At 44.0% G+C, this 18791-nt stretch overlaps 1 protein-coding gene across 17 annotated transcripts in view; it reads left to right on the top strand.

Annotated features, from left to right (window-relative positions):
* The window catches only part of LOC310875129 (uncharacterized protein), an 86026-nt gene that overhangs the window by 22926 nt on the left and 44309 nt on the right, over positions 1-18791 (top strand). For 12 of the 17 annotated variants that reach the window (XM_083788240.1, XM_083788234.1, XM_083788239.1 and 9 more), the window contains exons 13-23: positions 1435-1632; positions 2135-2233; positions 2728-2826; positions 4350-4448; positions 4753-4848; positions 5382-5454; positions 6096-6155; positions 7997-8032; positions 12477-12600; positions 14739-14756; positions 17691-17793. In XM_083788240.1, the coding sequence (XP_083644366.1) occupies positions 1435-1632; positions 2135-2233; positions 2728-2826; positions 4350-4448; positions 4753-4848; positions 5382-5454; positions 6096-6155; positions 7997-8032; positions 12477-12600; positions 14739-14756; positions 17691-17793 (1005 nt within the window). The remainder of the gene's footprint in view (positions 1-1434; positions 1633-2134; positions 2234-2727; positions 2827-4349; positions 4449-4752; positions 4849-5381; positions 5455-6095; positions 6156-7996; positions 8033-12476; positions 12601-14738; positions 14757-17690; positions 17794-18791) is intronic. The other 5 variants (XM_083788225.1, XM_083788231.1, XM_083788227.1 and 2 more) reach the window with 3 other exon arrangements.

The following is an 18791-nucleotide window of genomic DNA, read 5'->3' as shown; positions in this document are numbered from 1 at the left end:
TGTTATCGTTGACACACAATTCCATGCTGATCAAAATAACAATTCTTCTACATTCTCTAATTGTGTAGACTTTTTGAAAATTAAGTAATGCAGATGTTTCACAATAATGTAACTCTCGAGAGCGTAAAATGAAACCAAATGGATGTATGTACGGGTCCATTGGGTTTCATCTTACACTCTCAACAGTTAAAGCTCTATAAGGGTCCATTTGGTTAGCAACTCTCCATCATTTACCCGGTGGACCACCTGGAACCCCCTCAAGGACCACTGGTGGTCCCCGGACCACTGGTTGAAAAGCAGTGTTTGAGGGGTTAGTTGGAAGTGGGGAACATGGAACGCGGGGAACAGACACGCTCCCCTACCTGACTGAGGTGAAGCTAAATTCAACGCACTATGCATTGTATTGCAGCCAATATAGGGCCTCGTAGGAGGGCACGAATGTACGTTATGCACTGCAGCAAGCGGTTTCTCTCTCTTTGTCTATCTGTCTCTCTCTCTATATCTCTATCTCATGTATCATTTCTCTTTTTGTCTGTCTGTTTCTCTCTCCATCTCTATCTCTCTCGTGAATCGTTTTTCTTTTTGTCTCTCTCTATTTCTGAGTGAAAGCAGGCTGACCTAGTTACAGGCTTTGTTCTTCATGACAGGCAATTTTACACATGCACCCCCACCCTCCACACACACACACACACACACACACACACACACACACACACACACACACACACGCACACACACACACGCTCACACGCACAGTGCTGTGCTATGGGTGGGCGGCATGACGCTCTGTGATTGGCCCGCCAGGATGCCTCCTCAGTGACATCATAGCTGGCAGCCAGCCGCCTCTCCGTTGAGAGAGCACATGGCGCTGCTGGAAACGATGAGGACGCCGCTTCCTGTTGGCGTGCATGTTCAGCAAGCTGAGGCCGCCATGGCAATAACGGGCCGCTAGTCCAGACGGAAAGCAAACACTCGCCCAGAGCCGTATACTTGCCTGACGCCTCGTGTAGTCCTACAGAGCAGTCAGAACGCAGCAACTTCAATGCAAAGAAAAACACTTTTTTAAATTATACTGTACAGTCAGCCCACATGATGGAATAGTAAACAAAGGTTTTGCAAATGTATTAGTCAATCAACAGCCGTCCCTCTCTGTCATGTCGGTGTACAAAGACCAGAGTCACAACGCAACACTGTTCTGTTGAAATGTTATCAATATCAATAATATTAGTACTAATAATGACCCAGGGTTATTTCACACATGAACACAAATGCACTGTCCATGTTTGTCCCTAAGAAACGAAAGAAGAAATAAATGCAGGAAGAAACTAAACTGAAGAGCACGAAGGAAAGAAATCACAATGGAAATAGATGACTAAATAATGAGCACAAGCAAACAGAAGTAATCTCTCTCTCTCTCTCTCTCTCTCTCTCTAGAATGGCTACACACCACTGCACATCGCGGCTAAGAAGAACCAGATGGAGATAGCCACCACCCTGCTGGAGTACGGCGCGTCCACCAACGGCGTGACGCGCCAGGGCATCACCCCGCTACACCTGGCCTCCCAGGACGGCAACGTGGACATCGTCACCCTGCTGCTGGCTAGAGATGCCAGCATCGACCTCGCCAATAAGGTACACGGAACGCTGTGGGCGCTGGGAGCGTGTTCTCTCCTCCGCATCATTACAGTGCCCATACCCGAGGCAGCGGGTTTGGCGAAAGGGCCTTTCTGTGTGGAGTTTGCATGTTCTCCCTGTGTCCCCTATAGGGTCGGTACCCTCACAAGAAAAACATGCAGTAAACTGCCTCTCCCTGGCCACCCGGGGCGCCTGATGGAGGGGAAAGGAACTGGTTGGAATAATGTGTTCCTTCCACACGCTACGTCCAACCCTACTTTTTATCGCACGACCAAGAGCCGATCTCCAAGCCAACATCGTGTCACACCGCAGTGTATTGTTGGCTTGAAGATCTGTTCTTGTTGGTGGTGGTGGAAGAAGTACTCGCATGTCTTACTTGGAGTGAAAGTATCAATACCTCAATGTAGAAAATACTCAAAAAGCAAAAGTCTGATTTACTTACTTTAGTAAAAGAACAAAAGTATTGGCACCAAACTCATTGTCTCTTCTCCCCATGCAGTCTGGTCTGACTCCGCTCCACCTGGCTGCCCAGGAGGATAAAGTGAACGTCGCTGAGGTCTTGGTGAACCAGGGGGCCGCCGTGGACCCTGAGACTAAGGTACAGTACGTACAGCTAGTCACAGTGCTGGCTACATGCATCAGCTTGTCCAATACACAGCTATTTTCACACATACAGTACATGTCATTTTCCTTGGTGATTCCATTAGTAATGTTGACAGCAAGACAAAAGCAACACGGCAGAGATAGGAATAGAAATCTTTTATTTATATATAAAGAACAAATCGACCGAAGCCTAGACCACAATTGTGTGGATTGTGACATATCCTCATTACAATAATTTTGCACTCAACTAGTGTCACAGCTAAGGTTGTGACAAGGGCATGTAAGTGGTATATGCAGAACCTCCCTATTACAATTTACACAATCAAGGCACAAGGCATGATCAGGAGTATTGCTCAACAAGTCACATAGATTCAGATCATGTACAGGATATTGCACTGTGTGGGTGTAAACCGTTACAGATGGGAGAGAAAGGGGGAAGTAATGCTTTCACGTGTCCTTGATGGAGTCATACGCTTTGTCTCTCCTCAGTTGGGTTACACTCCTCTTCACGTGGGCTGTCACTATGGCAACATCAAGATGGTCAACTTCCTGCTCCAAAACCAGGCTAAGGTCAACGCCAAGACCAAGGTAACTGTCACGTGCGTGCGTGCGTGAGTGAGTGCGTATGTGCGTATGTGTGTGTGTGTGTGTGTGTGTGTGTGTCTGTGTGGGAGTCACTAATGCAGTAATCACTCAGTCCAGATGAACCATAGAGTTATAAATAATTTAGACGGCACCGGAATTCCCCTCCCATCCACTTGCATGGAGTTGCTCACCCAGCAGCATGAGTAATTATTATCACCCCTTCGTCTGGGTTGGAAAAGTGTTGGGCTCCGGGCTCCGTCCGTTTTGGGGCCTATATATCTACGTCATAGAATTGCATTCAATTCAACTGAGCTTTCATGAACGCGCCGGGCCGAAAGCATGAACGAGCACCACGAGTCGTGTGTGCGTGCGTGCACTGGCGTCACGTACGCACCCATTGTAGTGACGTAGATAGGCCCGCTCGAGCTCGAGCTGCAGTACCTACGAATCGGCCAGCATGTCCATTTGGCTTCAATGCTTCCTCTCGGTGGCCGTCGGGGTCTGGAATGAACACAGAAGCGCCCGGGAGGAAGACGACTGAGAAAGGGGAGGAGACAAACCGAGTTCCTATCTCTACACAAAAAAGGAGGTGGTTCCCCTCCCAGAGGCAAAACCGAATGGGTTCCCAGATTGCTAATGCAGCCGCCCCGCCCGGCTTCCACCCACAAACATTGGAGTGCCGAGGCAAGAGGATTCAAACCCCTAGTCTCCATTGTGGTGGGCACTAACTTGACCTGATGCCCAAGACGTTTTCCATACAGTTAACTCCTCTCTGACTAATCCAAGACGATGGCCATGGAGTTTGAGTCAGCTTTGTTCTCATGTCTCACGGCACACGAAAGCTCAAATGACTAACAATTGTAAAGTATTATGCGAAGTATGATAGCTGCTTTCCTCACCGTTAATGCACTTGCACGAACTAAAGTTAATATAAAACTCAATTTCAGCCAGAAGTATTGTGATGCATGCATGTTCATTAAAAAGATTATTCAAAATGCTTGACCAGGCGAAGTCTACATTAACCTGTTTAGACACCTCCTCTTTCTTGCTAGCAACAACTAACCCAGATGCTGTCCCGCATTGAAAGGTAATACAACATACCTGTATAGGTTTAATAGGTCTAAGTGGGTTCCATGTAAAGATTGTTTAGATGTGTAGAACTCGCCGCCAGGCTGTCTTTACTTCCTCCAAATCTGAGCTGGCTGTGTGATGTCACCAATCCTCTGTCGAATATGCAAATTATCCAGTTGCTGAACACCTGAAACTACTTTGCATTGAGCAGCAGTAGTTGGCGGGGTACGAGGCCTGGGGTATTAGAAGATGTATAATGTTGGAAAACCATGTTTATTTTTTACATATTTCAAATGTGTCTGGAGGAGGACTTTAATATTTCCAAACCTCTCTCTCATTATGGCTCAATTATTCTTTCCATTTAACTCTCACTCTCTCTCTCTCTCTCTCTCTCTCTCTCTCTCTCTCTCTCTCTCTCTCTCTCTCTCTCTCTCTCTCGCTCTCTCTCTCTCCAGAATGGTTACACTCCTCTCCACCAGGCGGCACAACAGGGACACACTCACATCATCAACCTACTGCTGCAGCATGGAGCCAATCCCAATGAACTCACTACTGTTAGTTCACACACACACACACACACACACACACACACACACACACACACACACACACACACACACACACACACACACACACACACACACACACACACACACACACACACACACACACACACGCACACACACACACACACGCCTGTCATAGTTGTCATACATTTTCTCAATGTTTCCCAATATCCTTTCTGTCAAACATAAAATAGACTTTAAGTGAAGCTATCTTTGACATGTTAACTCCTAGTGTTCAATTTCTCTCAAATAATGAGCGTGGCTAAACGGCGGTGTGTTTTTCTTTGTGCAGAACGGTAACAGTGCGCTGTCCATCGCCAGGAGGCTGGGCTACATCTCTGTAGTGGATACGCTGAAGGTGGTCACAGAGGAGACTTTGACCACGACGGTGAGTGAGGTCACTGGCACTGTGAGGCACAGTGGAAATGTTATTTATTCGTGATGAACTGTGACCCCTCTCAGTTTGCCTCAAGCTTTTCAGGCCGCCGCGACCCCCCAAAATAATCATATTTTAACTGGGGAACCCCCCCACACACACACACACCTTGACAAGCTCTTGGAATGTAGTAGTTGAGGCATTACATTTAGTTTGACTCCACAGATAAATATTGTGAAAATAGCCGATATGTACAAGCTCGGCTATTTCCAACTGTTTTGCCTCGTACAATTTTACAATTTGGTCCCCAAAATCATCTGCGGACCCCTCTGGGGGTCCGACAGGTTGAGAACCACTGTGTTAGAAGATATAAAACCCCAGGTTCTCTATTCTAGCCGGCCAATATTCAGCTTGTACATGGGCTATTTTTGTCAAATAGATTTGATGAAGAAGGAAATACTAGTGGACCTAGTATAGAATCATATGGGGGACTCTGGCCAAAGTATAAATGACGATTTCAAGCATAATTTCTCTCCTTTTGACAGTCTGTGACAGAGAAGCACAGGATGAACGTTCCGGAGACCATGAATGAAGTCCTGGACATGTCCGACGACGAAGGTAAAATCATTCCGCCGTCGCCCATCTAATCGGTCATTGTGTTGTTTTTATTGATCCGCTGAAACGCTACGTTGCACAGCTAGAGCACAAACTGCAGGACCATCAGCACCATCATGGTCTATGTCTAAGGTCTTAGCGACTACTGTCGTTTTAAGTGTGTTAAATCCACTCACAGGCTGACTGGGGATTCTTTTTTTTTTTTAACAAGAACATCTTCTACCTCCTCCGTTGGATCCCAAACATTCTTGTCCCAGAGCTGGTACCATGAGTGCCAAACATCCCCTTTTTTGGGGGTCAAGAAACCAGATGTTGTTATGTAGACCTGAATGCTTTCAACAGATGATCAACCCAACTTACATTTTCATCTCCATAACTTTGTCCATGATCATGATCGTGACTGGAGTTTCATTTTCAATCAAAAATGTAATAATAATAATAATAATTAATATGAATTAGTATTACCACAAACTCTTACGAAAAGGTCGACCCGGATAAAATGAAATGAGTTTGCAATGAAACCCCTCTCATCCTCATTCTCATTCTGATTGTTTTTCATTATGATTTGATCTTGATTTCTCAAGGTATATATGATTTTTGCGCCATCCTTTATTTCCCTCTAATCCTCTCTCATCCTGGCACAGTCCGTAGAACCAATGTCCCTGAAATGCTCATGGAGGACTATTTCTCTGATGTGGAAGAAGGTATTTTTTTCATCTTCATCATTCTTTTTTCTTTTCCTTCAATCGTACCTTCCTTCTTTTCCCTTTCCTGTTTTTTGTATATGCATCATCCTTTTTTATTTCTCTTTTTCTCTTCTTTTTTTTTGTACTAATCCACATCTTTCATTTCATGCAAAATCAGGAGAGTAATTTTGTTAGTGAGATCTGGTGGAGAAAGTTGAGAGGGACACAGACAGCGTATTACAGCAGAATGATGGTGGAGAAAGTTGAGAGGGACACAGACAGCGTAGTACGGCAGAATGATGCTGGAGAAAGTTGAGAGGGACACAGACAGCAGAATGATGGTGGAGAAAGTTGAGAGGGACACAGACAGCGTACAGCAGAGAACACAGACAGTAGGACAGCTGAGAGAGAGACACCGCTAGTATAGTGTGCTGGTTCCCAAATTGTGGGTCGTGGACACATTTTTATTGGTCCCTACATTTTTGTTTCCAACATTTTGTTTTTAATTATTATAATTTCAAACATTTTCAAAAAACATTCCCATAAGAAAAAGTCCTTCTGCACACCTACAATGGACAGGTGCGTCTGATAACGGATAACGGAGAAGTAGAGAAAAAAGAATCCTGCACAAATGTCTTCACTTGAGTTCGATTTATTGAGCAACGTTTCGGTCGTTCAGACTTTCATCAGACATGAAGAAAAACATTCCCAAAAAAGCTTTTCATTAATTAATACCAAATATATAATTTAGCAACTTAGCAATTTATGTTTTCCGACTGGTGCTGGTGCATGCCATGGTCTTGCAAAGTTCCACCGGTTCCATTTAGCTGCGCAATAGTCGTTGTATTGGCTGCATAGGTGCAGTAATTAACTGCAGTTTTTTAACTCTTGATCAAGTTGATCAAGGTGTCAGACGGGTTAATACACAACAATGTTAGTCATGACGTCGTCACCCCCCCCCCCCCCCCCCCCCAAATAATGTCCCTGCACTTTTAAGTCCTGACAGCGCGCCGCTGTAGCAGAGACTTCATTAGTATTTAGTATCATCAGTAACACCTGTGAAGGAAGTAGGGAACTGTGCATACATGATACATATAGAGCCCATACTCCTCCCTTTGGCTCCAGAAGAGCTGCTCTCACGCTGGGATTTGGTTGATTGGAGTATTCACAGTCAACAGAGCGTTCTTCCCTTCCTCGTCTGCAAATATGTCATGATGACTGAGACAACACAGGAGACAAAGACAGTAGGAAAGCTCAGGGGGACAGTGTATGGGGAGACAGACAGTGTGTGGAATATGCATTTGTCCCGGTTGCCGTGGTTACCGTCTGCGCATGGTATTGCTGAGTGTGTAACACATTTCTTTTCATTTGCTCTTTCAGACAACACGCACACACACACACACACACACACACACACACACACACACACACACACACACACACTGCACTTTAGCTGTCTGTGTGTCCGTATGCGTGCGTGTGTGCAAGCATGCATGCGTGTGTACTGTGTACTTAGTGCACTTTCTCTTGGAGTGTTTCTAAACTTTCAGCATTTGGGTCGAACTATAACTTTCTCACAGTTAATGAGAAGGAGGGATCGAGGGTAGGAGATGGAAAGAAAGAGAAATGCAGACAGACAGACGGACGGAAGGACTGATGCATTTTCTGGTTGTCTAAAACCAACAGACTACAGCAACTACATCAGCTGTGGCCGTTTTGCTAGTTTGGTAAGCGTTAAGGGAATTGCGGCGCTGCTGAGCGTCCGAATCCCGCTCATGACCCGCCTTCCAATCTGGACAGGCCAAAGAAGAGTGATTTTTGGACTGCCTGTCTTAAACATAGCCTTTGTGTTTGAACAGAGATGGATGTGGGGAACATCTGCATCAGCTACTCCTGTAAGTCTCAAACCGTGGTTTTGACTAATTAACCGCGCTAATCAAGTGTGGAGTGGTATAACCAAAACTGATAAAAAAACGCTTGGGGGTGCTGTGCATGTTTGTGTGGCTGTGTGTGTGTGCGGTGTGTTGCTCTGTGTGTGCACATTTGTGTGTACATGACAGTTTTGTGTGGTGTTGTCAACTATTGAATGAGTGGCGTGTGTATCTTTAGTTGTAATGGATTTAACAAGTTGTACACCCCATGCTTAAATGTATAGATAAACATGCACACAAACACACACACATATACACGCTAGCACGATCGCACACACACACACACACACACACACACACACACACACACACACACCCTCCCCCCTCCCAGGTGGGAAAAAGCAACATTTGACATCTCCAACAACACACACAGGCTATATTAAGACTGGCCACAGTGTTGTCCACTGGCCAAATGCATTCCTTTAGAAGCTATATTATTCTTGCATTCCAAACTCAATATTTTCTGGCTTGTAAAGTACCATAGTCCATAGACCATAATAAGATCTGAGTTGACACAAAATAATGTAACACTTTTGACATCATGTTGTACTATAGGAACAATTCCTAATTTTCTCTGGTTCCACCAAACCATTTTACATTTAGTCTGTTAGTCAAGAAAAAGCGGAATAAATGTGTATGTGTGTGCGTGCATGCGTGTGTGTGTGTGGGGGCGTGCGTGCGTGCGTGGGAGTATATGTCCAAAGCCAAAGGGTTTGCGTACCCCTGAACTAAATATAGTCTGACACTTGTACTTCATCTTGCAGCCGCATCGTGCCAATATAAGCAGGCCACCTGCTACTCTGAATGCACTGCCACACGTCTTCAGTCCATGCAACCCATGTATTGACGTGTGTATTTGACACCAGTGGTTCAGTGAGCTCTGTTTTGCTTGCAAATTAATTCAATACAGCGAGCGGGCTATGCCAGTTTACTAATGACCACAACATACCACAGGGTGTCTGCAGCTCCTATAAAAGTCTTGAATTATGTCTCATTAATACCAGGCCTCAAACGGTGTTAAATACTGTCTTAAGTCTTCATTTCCATCCCTATAAATAAACAGTGGTGTAAGTACATTTACTTGAGTACCGTACTATCAAGATGTTGACACATTTGGAAAATAATTAGTACACCCCCCCCCCCCCCCCCCCCCCCCCAATCTGGAAAACGGAGAAATATTTTGCTAGCTTACCTTGCTCTCGATTCTATTATATCGCTAAAAGCTCCAAAGCGTTCATATTTTGAACGAGAGCCGGACAAGGAGCAGAAATGAAGCCTACACAAGTACACTGTACACAAGTCTGTCGTTGTTTTGGACAGGCCGTGTGCATCAATGCAGATTACAGGCAGGTATGATAAAACCAGAGTGGCCACGCTTAGACGGACGTGGGGACAGAAAGAGAACTCAGCTGAGCATTTGCAGACACACATAAGTAAGGTTAGAGGCCAAATATACACAGAGAGAATAGAAGAGGAAAGACTTTTACCCAGGTGAACAGATCTAGTTGTAGATATGCCAGGTCTAGGAACAGTGGTTCCAGTGTTGATTTCGTCGACTAAAACTAAGACGACTTTGTCAACTACCTTTTATTTTACTGACGAAAACTAAATGGAAAGTAAATGAACACTAAGCAATGATGACTAAAACTGGGAGTACAGGAAATCTTTTCTTCTGGGGGTCCCCCCTGGCATTTTGAGACTGATCGGAAAAACACCTTGCCCAACAAGTAGTAAACACATACACACCCACTTCAAGCCACTTGCTATTCTTATCCAGCAGTTAGTCTGTATGTGCTCTCTCTCGCACGCACGTCGCACGTGCACACGCAGTGTATAAACTAAAGTTAGAGCAGAAAGCCTAGGCGGGAGAAAGTTGAGCATGGACAAAATGAGAGAGAGAGAGTGACAGCGTATTGTACATGGAGTAGGGTGTGTAAGGGCTCAGTTACGGCTATTTTCGCACACCCACTGGAAATGGCAGATCTACAAGCTCACAATAAGTTGCATTGCGATGCACTGTGAGCTTGTCCCCCAGTGACTCCGGTGACTTTCAGGACTAGGCCAGATCACAGCTCACATGGGCATGCATCTTTACGTCATTTCCAGGACGTCTTCACCAGTTTAAATAATAATAATATCATAATAATAAAGTTATGATATGACTTCAGTTATATCCGTCCGTCTTAGTGGGCACTGGGCAGAATGTATGTTGGTTGAAATCGGGTGATATTCTGGGCCAGATCTGACTAGTCTTGGTTTGACTTCATCTGGCCCCAATAGAGACGTCCTGACCGTGCTTGCTATGGGGTGTTTATGCACTTGTTGAGTTTCTGCAATTGTTTGCACACTGGAAATAGCAGATCTAGAGAGGGGGAGACTCTGACAATGTAAGGGAGAGAGTTCGTGTGTGTGTGTGTGTGTGTGTGTGTGTGTGTGTGTGTGTGTGTGTGTGAGTGAGTGTGAGAGAGAATGCATGTGTGAGAGAGAGACTGTGTGTACACGAGAGTGAGAGAGTGCACGCGAGTGAGAGTGAGGCGGCGTATAAGAGAGATCAGCGATCCTGTGCGAGTTGCATGTGTGAAAGGGAGAGCGAGAGAGTTACGGACGGCACGAATGGACTGAAGAGAGAGAAAGAGAAAGACACACTGAGTGTGTTTTGACAGATTGAGCCGAGAGCCTTTACAGAACCCAAGAGAGAAAGTTCACGTTTTAGAGAGAGGGAGAGAGAGAGAGAGCACGGATGAAGTGTTGCACGAGAGGAGGTGAGTTTTAGGTTCTGTTGCTCGTGGTTCAGTAGATATGAGGAGGGATTACAATATGAGAGAGAGAGAGAGAGAGAGAGAGCTTTGGTTCTGAATGGAAACTCTTGGCTTGGAATGTTGCCAGATGGGATCTGTAAATGCGCGTGAGAGAAAGAGAGAGAGAGAGAGAGAGAGAGAGTAGGGGGAGGGGCAGTATCAGCAGGAGTTGAGGGGACAGGGTTGGGGTAGAGGAGTGGGAGGTGGCACCACGGCTGTAGTGTTGTAGAGTGGGTGGGTGGGGGGGGGGCTTTGCTTTGTGGTCACTGGAATGCATTTCTTTTCTTTCATTCTCTGTCTCCTCTCTCCACCCGCATGCACTTGTTCTTACCCCCCCCCCCCCACACACACACACACACACACTGACACACACACTTTTTTTCAAGCCCTCTCTTTCTTTTCTCTTTCAAGCCTGCATGTTTGCTGGTTCAACAGTAACCCTAAGGTCTGAGGGGAGACTGTGTGACATACAGTACAGCACCGTAGTGTGATATTTAGATTTTTTTTTTCTAAACATTTTTTTAAGGGGAGATAAAGGTTGATGAGGCATTGCTGCTGTCACGTGGATTTTGTGTGAACATTTTCTTTTCTTTCAACTTTTTTTTGTTTCCCTGGAGTTAACACGTGTTGAGTAAGTTTCAAGAACTTCACTTTTAAGCGTTATAATTTTAAAGAAGAAGGCAGGTTTTGATTCACACATCACCGGTGGAGTTTTGTTTAAAAGAACATAGATTTAGAACACATGCGACAGATATGGTACATTAATGTTTTCAATACACTATAGAAAATATAGCTACAGTAGGTACTATATTATATTACAGTTGACATTATATATTCTAAATATGGTATGACAATGAACACTAGTTGTGAATGTAAACCGCTGTGTATTGTGTAAAATGTATTTAGGTAAGTCGCTCTCTAAAGCCACTCATAGCTAGCACTTAATGCTTTGCTAAATAAATTAATCAAAAGTGCAACATTACAGTATCTGCAGCAATACCTAGCTTATGTTCCTGGCCTTCCTAAGTTTAGTCAGTTGACAACTCTGTGAGTGACTTGGGACACAGTGTCAAAGATTAGACTATAGTCCTGTGTGTGTGTGTGTGTGTGTGTGTGTGTGTGTGTGTGTGTGTGTGTGTGTGTGTGTGTGACGTGCGCGCGTGTATGTAACGTGTGTGTGTGTATGTTGTGAGGTGCCCACAAAATGGAAAAGAGCCTCTAGGCCTGCAGACTATAGAGTCATTGATTTGTCTACAGCAGAGCGAGATACAAAAAGAGAGCGAGAGAGAGAGTGAATTGAAGAGCCAGTTAGTCTGTTCAACCTGTTCTCTCTGGGCATAAACAAGGGGAGATGAGAGAACAAACTGAAATGTCTACGGGGAAGTTGATCAGAAATGGACGGACAGAGCACGAGCAAATGAGAACGAGCTGGACTGGTGAGAAATAAAATAAATGTAGCAATTGTTGACTCAAAGGGACAGAGATCAGACAAGAGAGAAGGGAGACCAGGACTGTGCGTGTGTGCTTGTTTGTGTAGGGGTGATGGACAGATACAGAGGCGATGAGTGTATGTGTTTGTGGTCTAATACTCCTGTGTTGTGATCCTCCAGGTGAGGATGCCATGACGGGGGACACAGACAAGTACCTGGCCCCCCAGGACCTGCGTGAGCTGGGGGACGACTCGCTCCCGCAAGAGGGCTACATGGGATTCAGCATCGGAGCTCGGTCCCAGAGGTAAGACACTGTACCGCAGTGGTTCCCAAACTTTTTTAGCCCATAACCCCAAAACAGAGATAAGATATTCGCCTGGGTATACTCGCAAAGTCAAACTAGTGAAAATAGCCACTCTACAAGCTCACAACACGGCGCGAAGAAGCTTGTAGATCGGCTATTTTCACTACCCGCTACTGTAACTTTCTTAGATTTGTCTTTTATTTCTTCATGAAATTACTGATTTTAGTTATGATTATTTCAAAAGATATTCCCAAAAAAGCTAAACGTTTTATGAATTAAAAACAAAATCAATGTTTTTTATTTTGTTTTTAATTCATAAAACGTTTAGCTTTTTGGGGGGGGAATATTTTTTTAAATAATCATAACTAAAAACCAAATGTAGGAAACAAAAAATAAGGGGACCCATAACAATGTGTGCGCGACCCACAAATGGGTCCCGCCCCACTGTTTGGTTAACGGTGCTGTATTGTATGCTCGGGGCTGCTCTAATTCCCAATGCCATGCACAGTATAGTAGATATGTTTCGATTGACAATATGGCAAATTAATTGCCAAGATACTGACAATATTCAATTGATTTCAGTAAATAAATTCATAATAAACACAGAGGATTAAGGGAATTGATTTAAATCATAGACATGACATGACATGACATCAAATGTCAAATAGCTACATTTTACAATAAAATTAAATCATGATAGGAGAGCACTTGCTTATTCCAGTTCATATTCACAAAAAGAAAAGTATCATTCCTGTTGCAGGCAGCTGGACTGACCTATCTTGTGAATTGCATAGTTTTAATTTAAAGGGGATGTAATGTTGACTCAAACACTAAGGTGGATGGTATACAATCGCCCCCCCCCCCCTGCTCCTACTGTCCTCAGTCAGCCCCTGTCACCCTGCTGGTAGAAAACTACCGTAGGTTGGCTGCTATCACTAGCTAATGGTTAACATGCAGCCTTTCAACATCCTCAGGGCTTTTTCCCCCTTTTAAAGCTCCATAACAATTCTTGGCTAATTGTCTGGGCTTTCTGTTTTATAAACTCCCTCCTAAGTAATGATGCCAAAGAATGCAGGGACGTCCATGAAGTATGAACGCACGTTGTACGGTATGAATCCGTCTCCACCTTAGCTTCTCCCCTGACTATTGGCGGGGTGTGGGGCTTTGCTCCCTTTTACTCGTTTTCAATACAGAGACAGAAACACTGACACTGCGTCTGACCCGAAGAACGAGAGTGGGTGGATTTTTATTGAATATCTGAGAGATGACACACATGTACACTGAGCCACAGGAAATTAGAACCACGTTCGATTCCATGGCCCTGGGGCTTGCAGTTGGATGAGTGCCTGATTAGTTTGAGTGGGGGTTGGCGAGGGGGTTGTGTCAAGCTTGGTTCAATCAGTCGGTGACTTGGTACACGGATGGGTGTATTTCAGGACACTCAGCATCGTGGATTGCCTGCAGAATTTGAAAAGTACACAATAGTTTTCAGTAGTAGCCTGCATTTTGTAATGCTTTAGCCATTCATGGTAATGCATTTGGGAATGAATTGTGATTTGTGATTTCATCCAAAGTGAACTGACCCCCTAACCTTGGTTCTATGTCAATGTGGGACTTAGTCTTCTCTCTTCTTCTCGCTCTGTCTCTCCCCCGTCCTGTCTCCCTCTCTCTTCACTCCTTTTTTTCTTCTTTCTCCCTGTTGTTGTTGAGTTTCGCTGTCCTATTGCGCTTTTCTTCCAGGTCATTTAGTTGTTTTTAACTGCCAATAGCTTCGTCCATTTGGAACATTCCAAAATGCCAATAGTCCCTCAGAATGAGACCATTATGCAGCCTCGATAGCTTCAGCCTCACAGTCTATATGTGTCACAGCAGTGAATTAAGCCTAACAATGTGTAGTGTCATTCAAAGGAAGGGGCACATTTCATGGAGTCTCATGAAAAAATACATCATTGTTATCAAGCAAAAGTTGAAGCTTTGAACATGATGTAACACAGAGGCCATCAAAGCGGATTTTTCAACCATTCCTTTCTGCTACAGCATCTCTTCTTCTGTCTGCTCCTCGTCCTTTCCCAATCCTCTGATGTTTCATAATTCTTTTGTTTTTGTCCTTCTCTTCATGTCCGTTGCTACCGTTATAGTCCCTGTCCCAAAGTCGGGTAAGACTAAAGGCATGAAGGAGCATCCTGTATCCCCCCCCACCACCTGTCCCAGACCCCCCCCCCCCCCCCCCAGTTTCTGCCATATTGCCTTGATTTGATGTAACTCACTCACTGTTTCCATGCGCCTCAATTTATTTGACTACTAATGTTTTGAGTTCGGAGAAAGTTTGACAAATTTGTTTTCTTCCAAGTTTCTTTCATGCATTTGGTTGGTGATGTTTGATGTGAACAATAGTCTTTGTGCTGTACTGTGGTCCTACTGTTTTAGTTTTTTATTGTAAGTTCCCTGTTAACTATTTTTTTTATGTTTCACGTTGGTCATTTTTGTTCAAAACAGGGCCTTGTGCTTTTTGATAGCGTATAGCCTGTTGCATTCAGTTAATTGAATTGTTATTTGTGCCTGGGTTGTTTCTTGATTTGAACTATGGAGAGTCATCTGTCTTTTTCTATGATTTCCGTAGTCTCTCTGTGGAGGTTTTCGTCACAAATCTTCCAGGGACCTGAACTTCTACATGGAACTATTTATCAGCTTAGAAGGATACAAATACACTATGAGCTTGGGGAATTCCAAAATACAAAGTAGTAATTAGAGATCTGAAGAGATCTCCTTCAGTTCAATTAATATCTGCAGAGGATTGAGTGTTAGATTGGGTGTGCCATTGAGTGGATGTGAGAAACCTAATGTAATTTTGAAGTACCATAATAATAATAATAATTATGTGCCCCAAGTGGTTGACATCCCATTTAGTAACAGATCTTTTCATAGCCTGATATACTTGTCCACAGTAAAGTAAACAGGGATATGTATCCTGTACACTGCATAGCAGTGCATAGTAGAAATCCTACTATCATTCCATACGCCTCACTCGAGACAGAAAGTGTTCTGGGAATGGCAAAAATAGATGCACGCATGCACGCACGCACACAACACACACACACTCACACACACACACACACACACACACACACACACACACACACACACACACACACACACACACACACACACACACACACACACACACACACACACACACACACACACACACACAAATAATAGCTACAGTACCACGGGAAGAGCAATAACCTAATTCATGTTCTTTCTCTGGTATTGTCAATTTAACAGAATATACAGTATAGTTTAATATGCCCAAGGCCATGTTGCAGTTTAATTGGTTCAATATCAGTGATCTTGCTTAGCACAAAGAGTCCTGGCACAATATTGGTTGGATGTAGTCACAGTGGAGACGCGGGCCTCGAACATTCATGACATATCATTGCTCAATAATGCTTTTATTTGCCTCACAAAACATTTTTAATTTTCTTTCTCTCTCGGTGCCCCTACTACAACCATTTTGAAGACATGCAAAACCGCATCAAACAAGGAGTTCAAAGAAAAGATGGTTACCATTTTGACTTTGGGTCTTTCTTGTTTAGCATTTAAAGCCACAATCTGTAACTTTTATGTCCTACCCGGGACGTGATCCTACAAAGGAACCACATTACCACCACTCATCCCAGACAGAATCCCTGGCTGGCTATGGGGAGATGTCATATTATGCTTATGAGTTTAAGGCAGTACTCCTTGCTAACCAGTAGGCGGTACCAGTAGTACCATTGTGCAGTGACAATTGGTATTTTATTGATTCAATTAAGTTCCACATTGCAGCTTTAAGTTTCTTCCATTGTGTTCCATTTAAAAGGATCTAAAAATCTAAAATTTGAAACACCTTAAATATTTTATTTCTTTTAGAAATAGGTAATCTTTCACTCAATAGGAACGAACTCCCGTCGCAGACTCGCAAGTTCATGATGTAATTTGTCCATGTGTGGTCCAGCCCTATGGAATATATGAAATGCACGTGCTAATACAAAGTATTTACAATATTGCTTAGAATGCTCATATTATTCTTAGGAAGTATCAAGCTGGTTCCATACAATCCACACGGCTAGACACACATGGGCATATGACATCATCAACCTGCGACGGAAGCAGTCCCTATGGAGTGAAAAATTATCTATTATAATATTTGCCTTAAGTTATTAGCCAGGGATCCTTTTAATGTTTAATGTTAGCTTGTAATGTTTTGACCTTATTATTCAACATTCTGTTTTAATTGCTCCCATTTCATTTGGATGATGGATGGAAGTATTACATTACTGTGCTTCTCTAAGACGTGCTGCTTCACACAAGCTTATACGCCTGTCCTATTCAGTACTGTACTGTCGTACAGTGTGAGATGTACCGTTCTGTTAGGCTCTGACAGCTTTATACAGATGTCAGGCTAAAGGACAGGTATACTGTACTTTAGGTGTTGTGGTATACAGATCATATTTAGGCACATTTTGGGGTGCTACTCTTTGCATGCTTGCTGCACTGCTCTGCTGCTCATGCGGAATGTTTTGGAAAAAACCTCGCGGGGATATCATGCTACTTGCAGGGGTGTAAATGCAGCACTCGCATGCTAATGCAGGATGAATGCAAAGCGGAGGGATTGACGTCTCCAATGGGCTATTGAACAACCTGTGCCACACCTGACAAAATATACCTTGCTCAATGTCTACTGTCCTAATGCCCCACTAAAGAGTTGTAGCGAAGTGCAAGTTAGTTCCTCGGCGTTCACTAGCTCTTTCAGCACTGTCTTTGTCATCCTGGGAAGCTTTTGAATTCCCGCTCCAAAAAGCTCTTTCCTTGTTGTTGTTGCTGTCATCGGTACAAAATCAGGTCCCTGGAAGCTGCATGCATTTAATGTGTGTATTTGTGTTTGTTTGTTTGTTTGTTTGTGCTTTCTGTTCATGTCACGGCACCCCCTCCTGCCCCCACCCACCCTCCCTCTCCCTGTTCCTCCATCGTCATGACGCCTGTTGTCACGGTAACGTGACTGCTACTACTACTACAACCACTACGCCTGTCCATCTACCCACTCCAAGCCTGCGTTCGTTCAGTTCCGATAGGTCCAACACGCTGAACCGGAGCTCCTTCACGCGGGACAGCATGATGATCGAGGAGATACTGGCGCCCAGTAAAGAGATGGTAGGTTCAACCGGCCGCCGAGCAAATGTGTTTAGTCACTGTGTGGGTGCTTTACAGCCAGAGTGAAAGGAAAACACGTCCGTCCGTCTGTCCGTCTGATCAGGCATACAACAGTACACGTAAAGCCAGGCTACTGTAGAGCGGCCATTAGAGTGTCAGAAGGTCCCCGGTTTGACCCCTGCGTCCTCTTGGCCTATGGTGTCAAAAAGCCCCTTGAGTAAGACGCTGAACCAACAACCACTCAGTGGGCACTGTTCAGCAGTCGGCCGCTGCTCATAATTAGTAGGCTGGGAAAATGTAGAGGGCGAATTCTAGATCCCCCTATTCCAGATCACTGATGGGAGATTCTGGAACTTGTGCACCCGATAATCAGAAATAATTATGTGCACTAGAACACGACAAATTGAGTAAACTTGTGGATTTTATGGCAAGGCACTTTGAAGCCATTCCCACAGTACATGGTGGCAGTTCTTGGTACCCGCCAATACAGAGTAATAATCCCACATGGTTTTGTAGAGTATAATCTATGTACCTGTATCATTTACTGGTGTGTTTTCCCTTTACTTGTGCTGTTGCCTGTAGATATTTGTCGATACCAGTGTATTTGTGTTTGCGAGTGTTGTTTGTGTTTGTGTCATTTCACTTGACGTCTTTAAACTTTGCCTTCATGCTACACACTGCTCCGTCTCCGACTGTGGCAAACAGTGTTGGTGATGTCCATTGTCCACCAACCTTCTGCTTCAGTCAGGGCGGACATAAAGACATTCAGTCCTCTTGTACTTTTCTAACGGCGAAATAATATCAGTGATTAGTGGTGCCATCTAATGCACGTGTCGTTGTGAGCTTGGAGATATGCTATTTCCACTACTTCTTAAACATTTATTAGAATTTCTTTATGGAAATGATTAGATTTTTTTTATAACATTCATGAAATACTTTTGAAATGTTGGAATAGCTTTTATTTGACGAAAAGTAGTGATTGTTTTTAATGTTTTGAA

Source organism: Protomyctophum parallelum, assembly GCF_964188405.1.
Source record: "Protomyctophum parallelum genome assembly, chromosome: 17".
NCBI classification, from domain to species: Eukaryota; Metazoa; Chordata; class Actinopteri; order Myctophiformes; family Myctophidae; genus Protomyctophum; species Protomyctophum parallelum.
The sequence above is the reverse complement of the archived record's forward strand: the minus strand, read 5'-3'. Positions and strand labels throughout refer to the sequence as shown.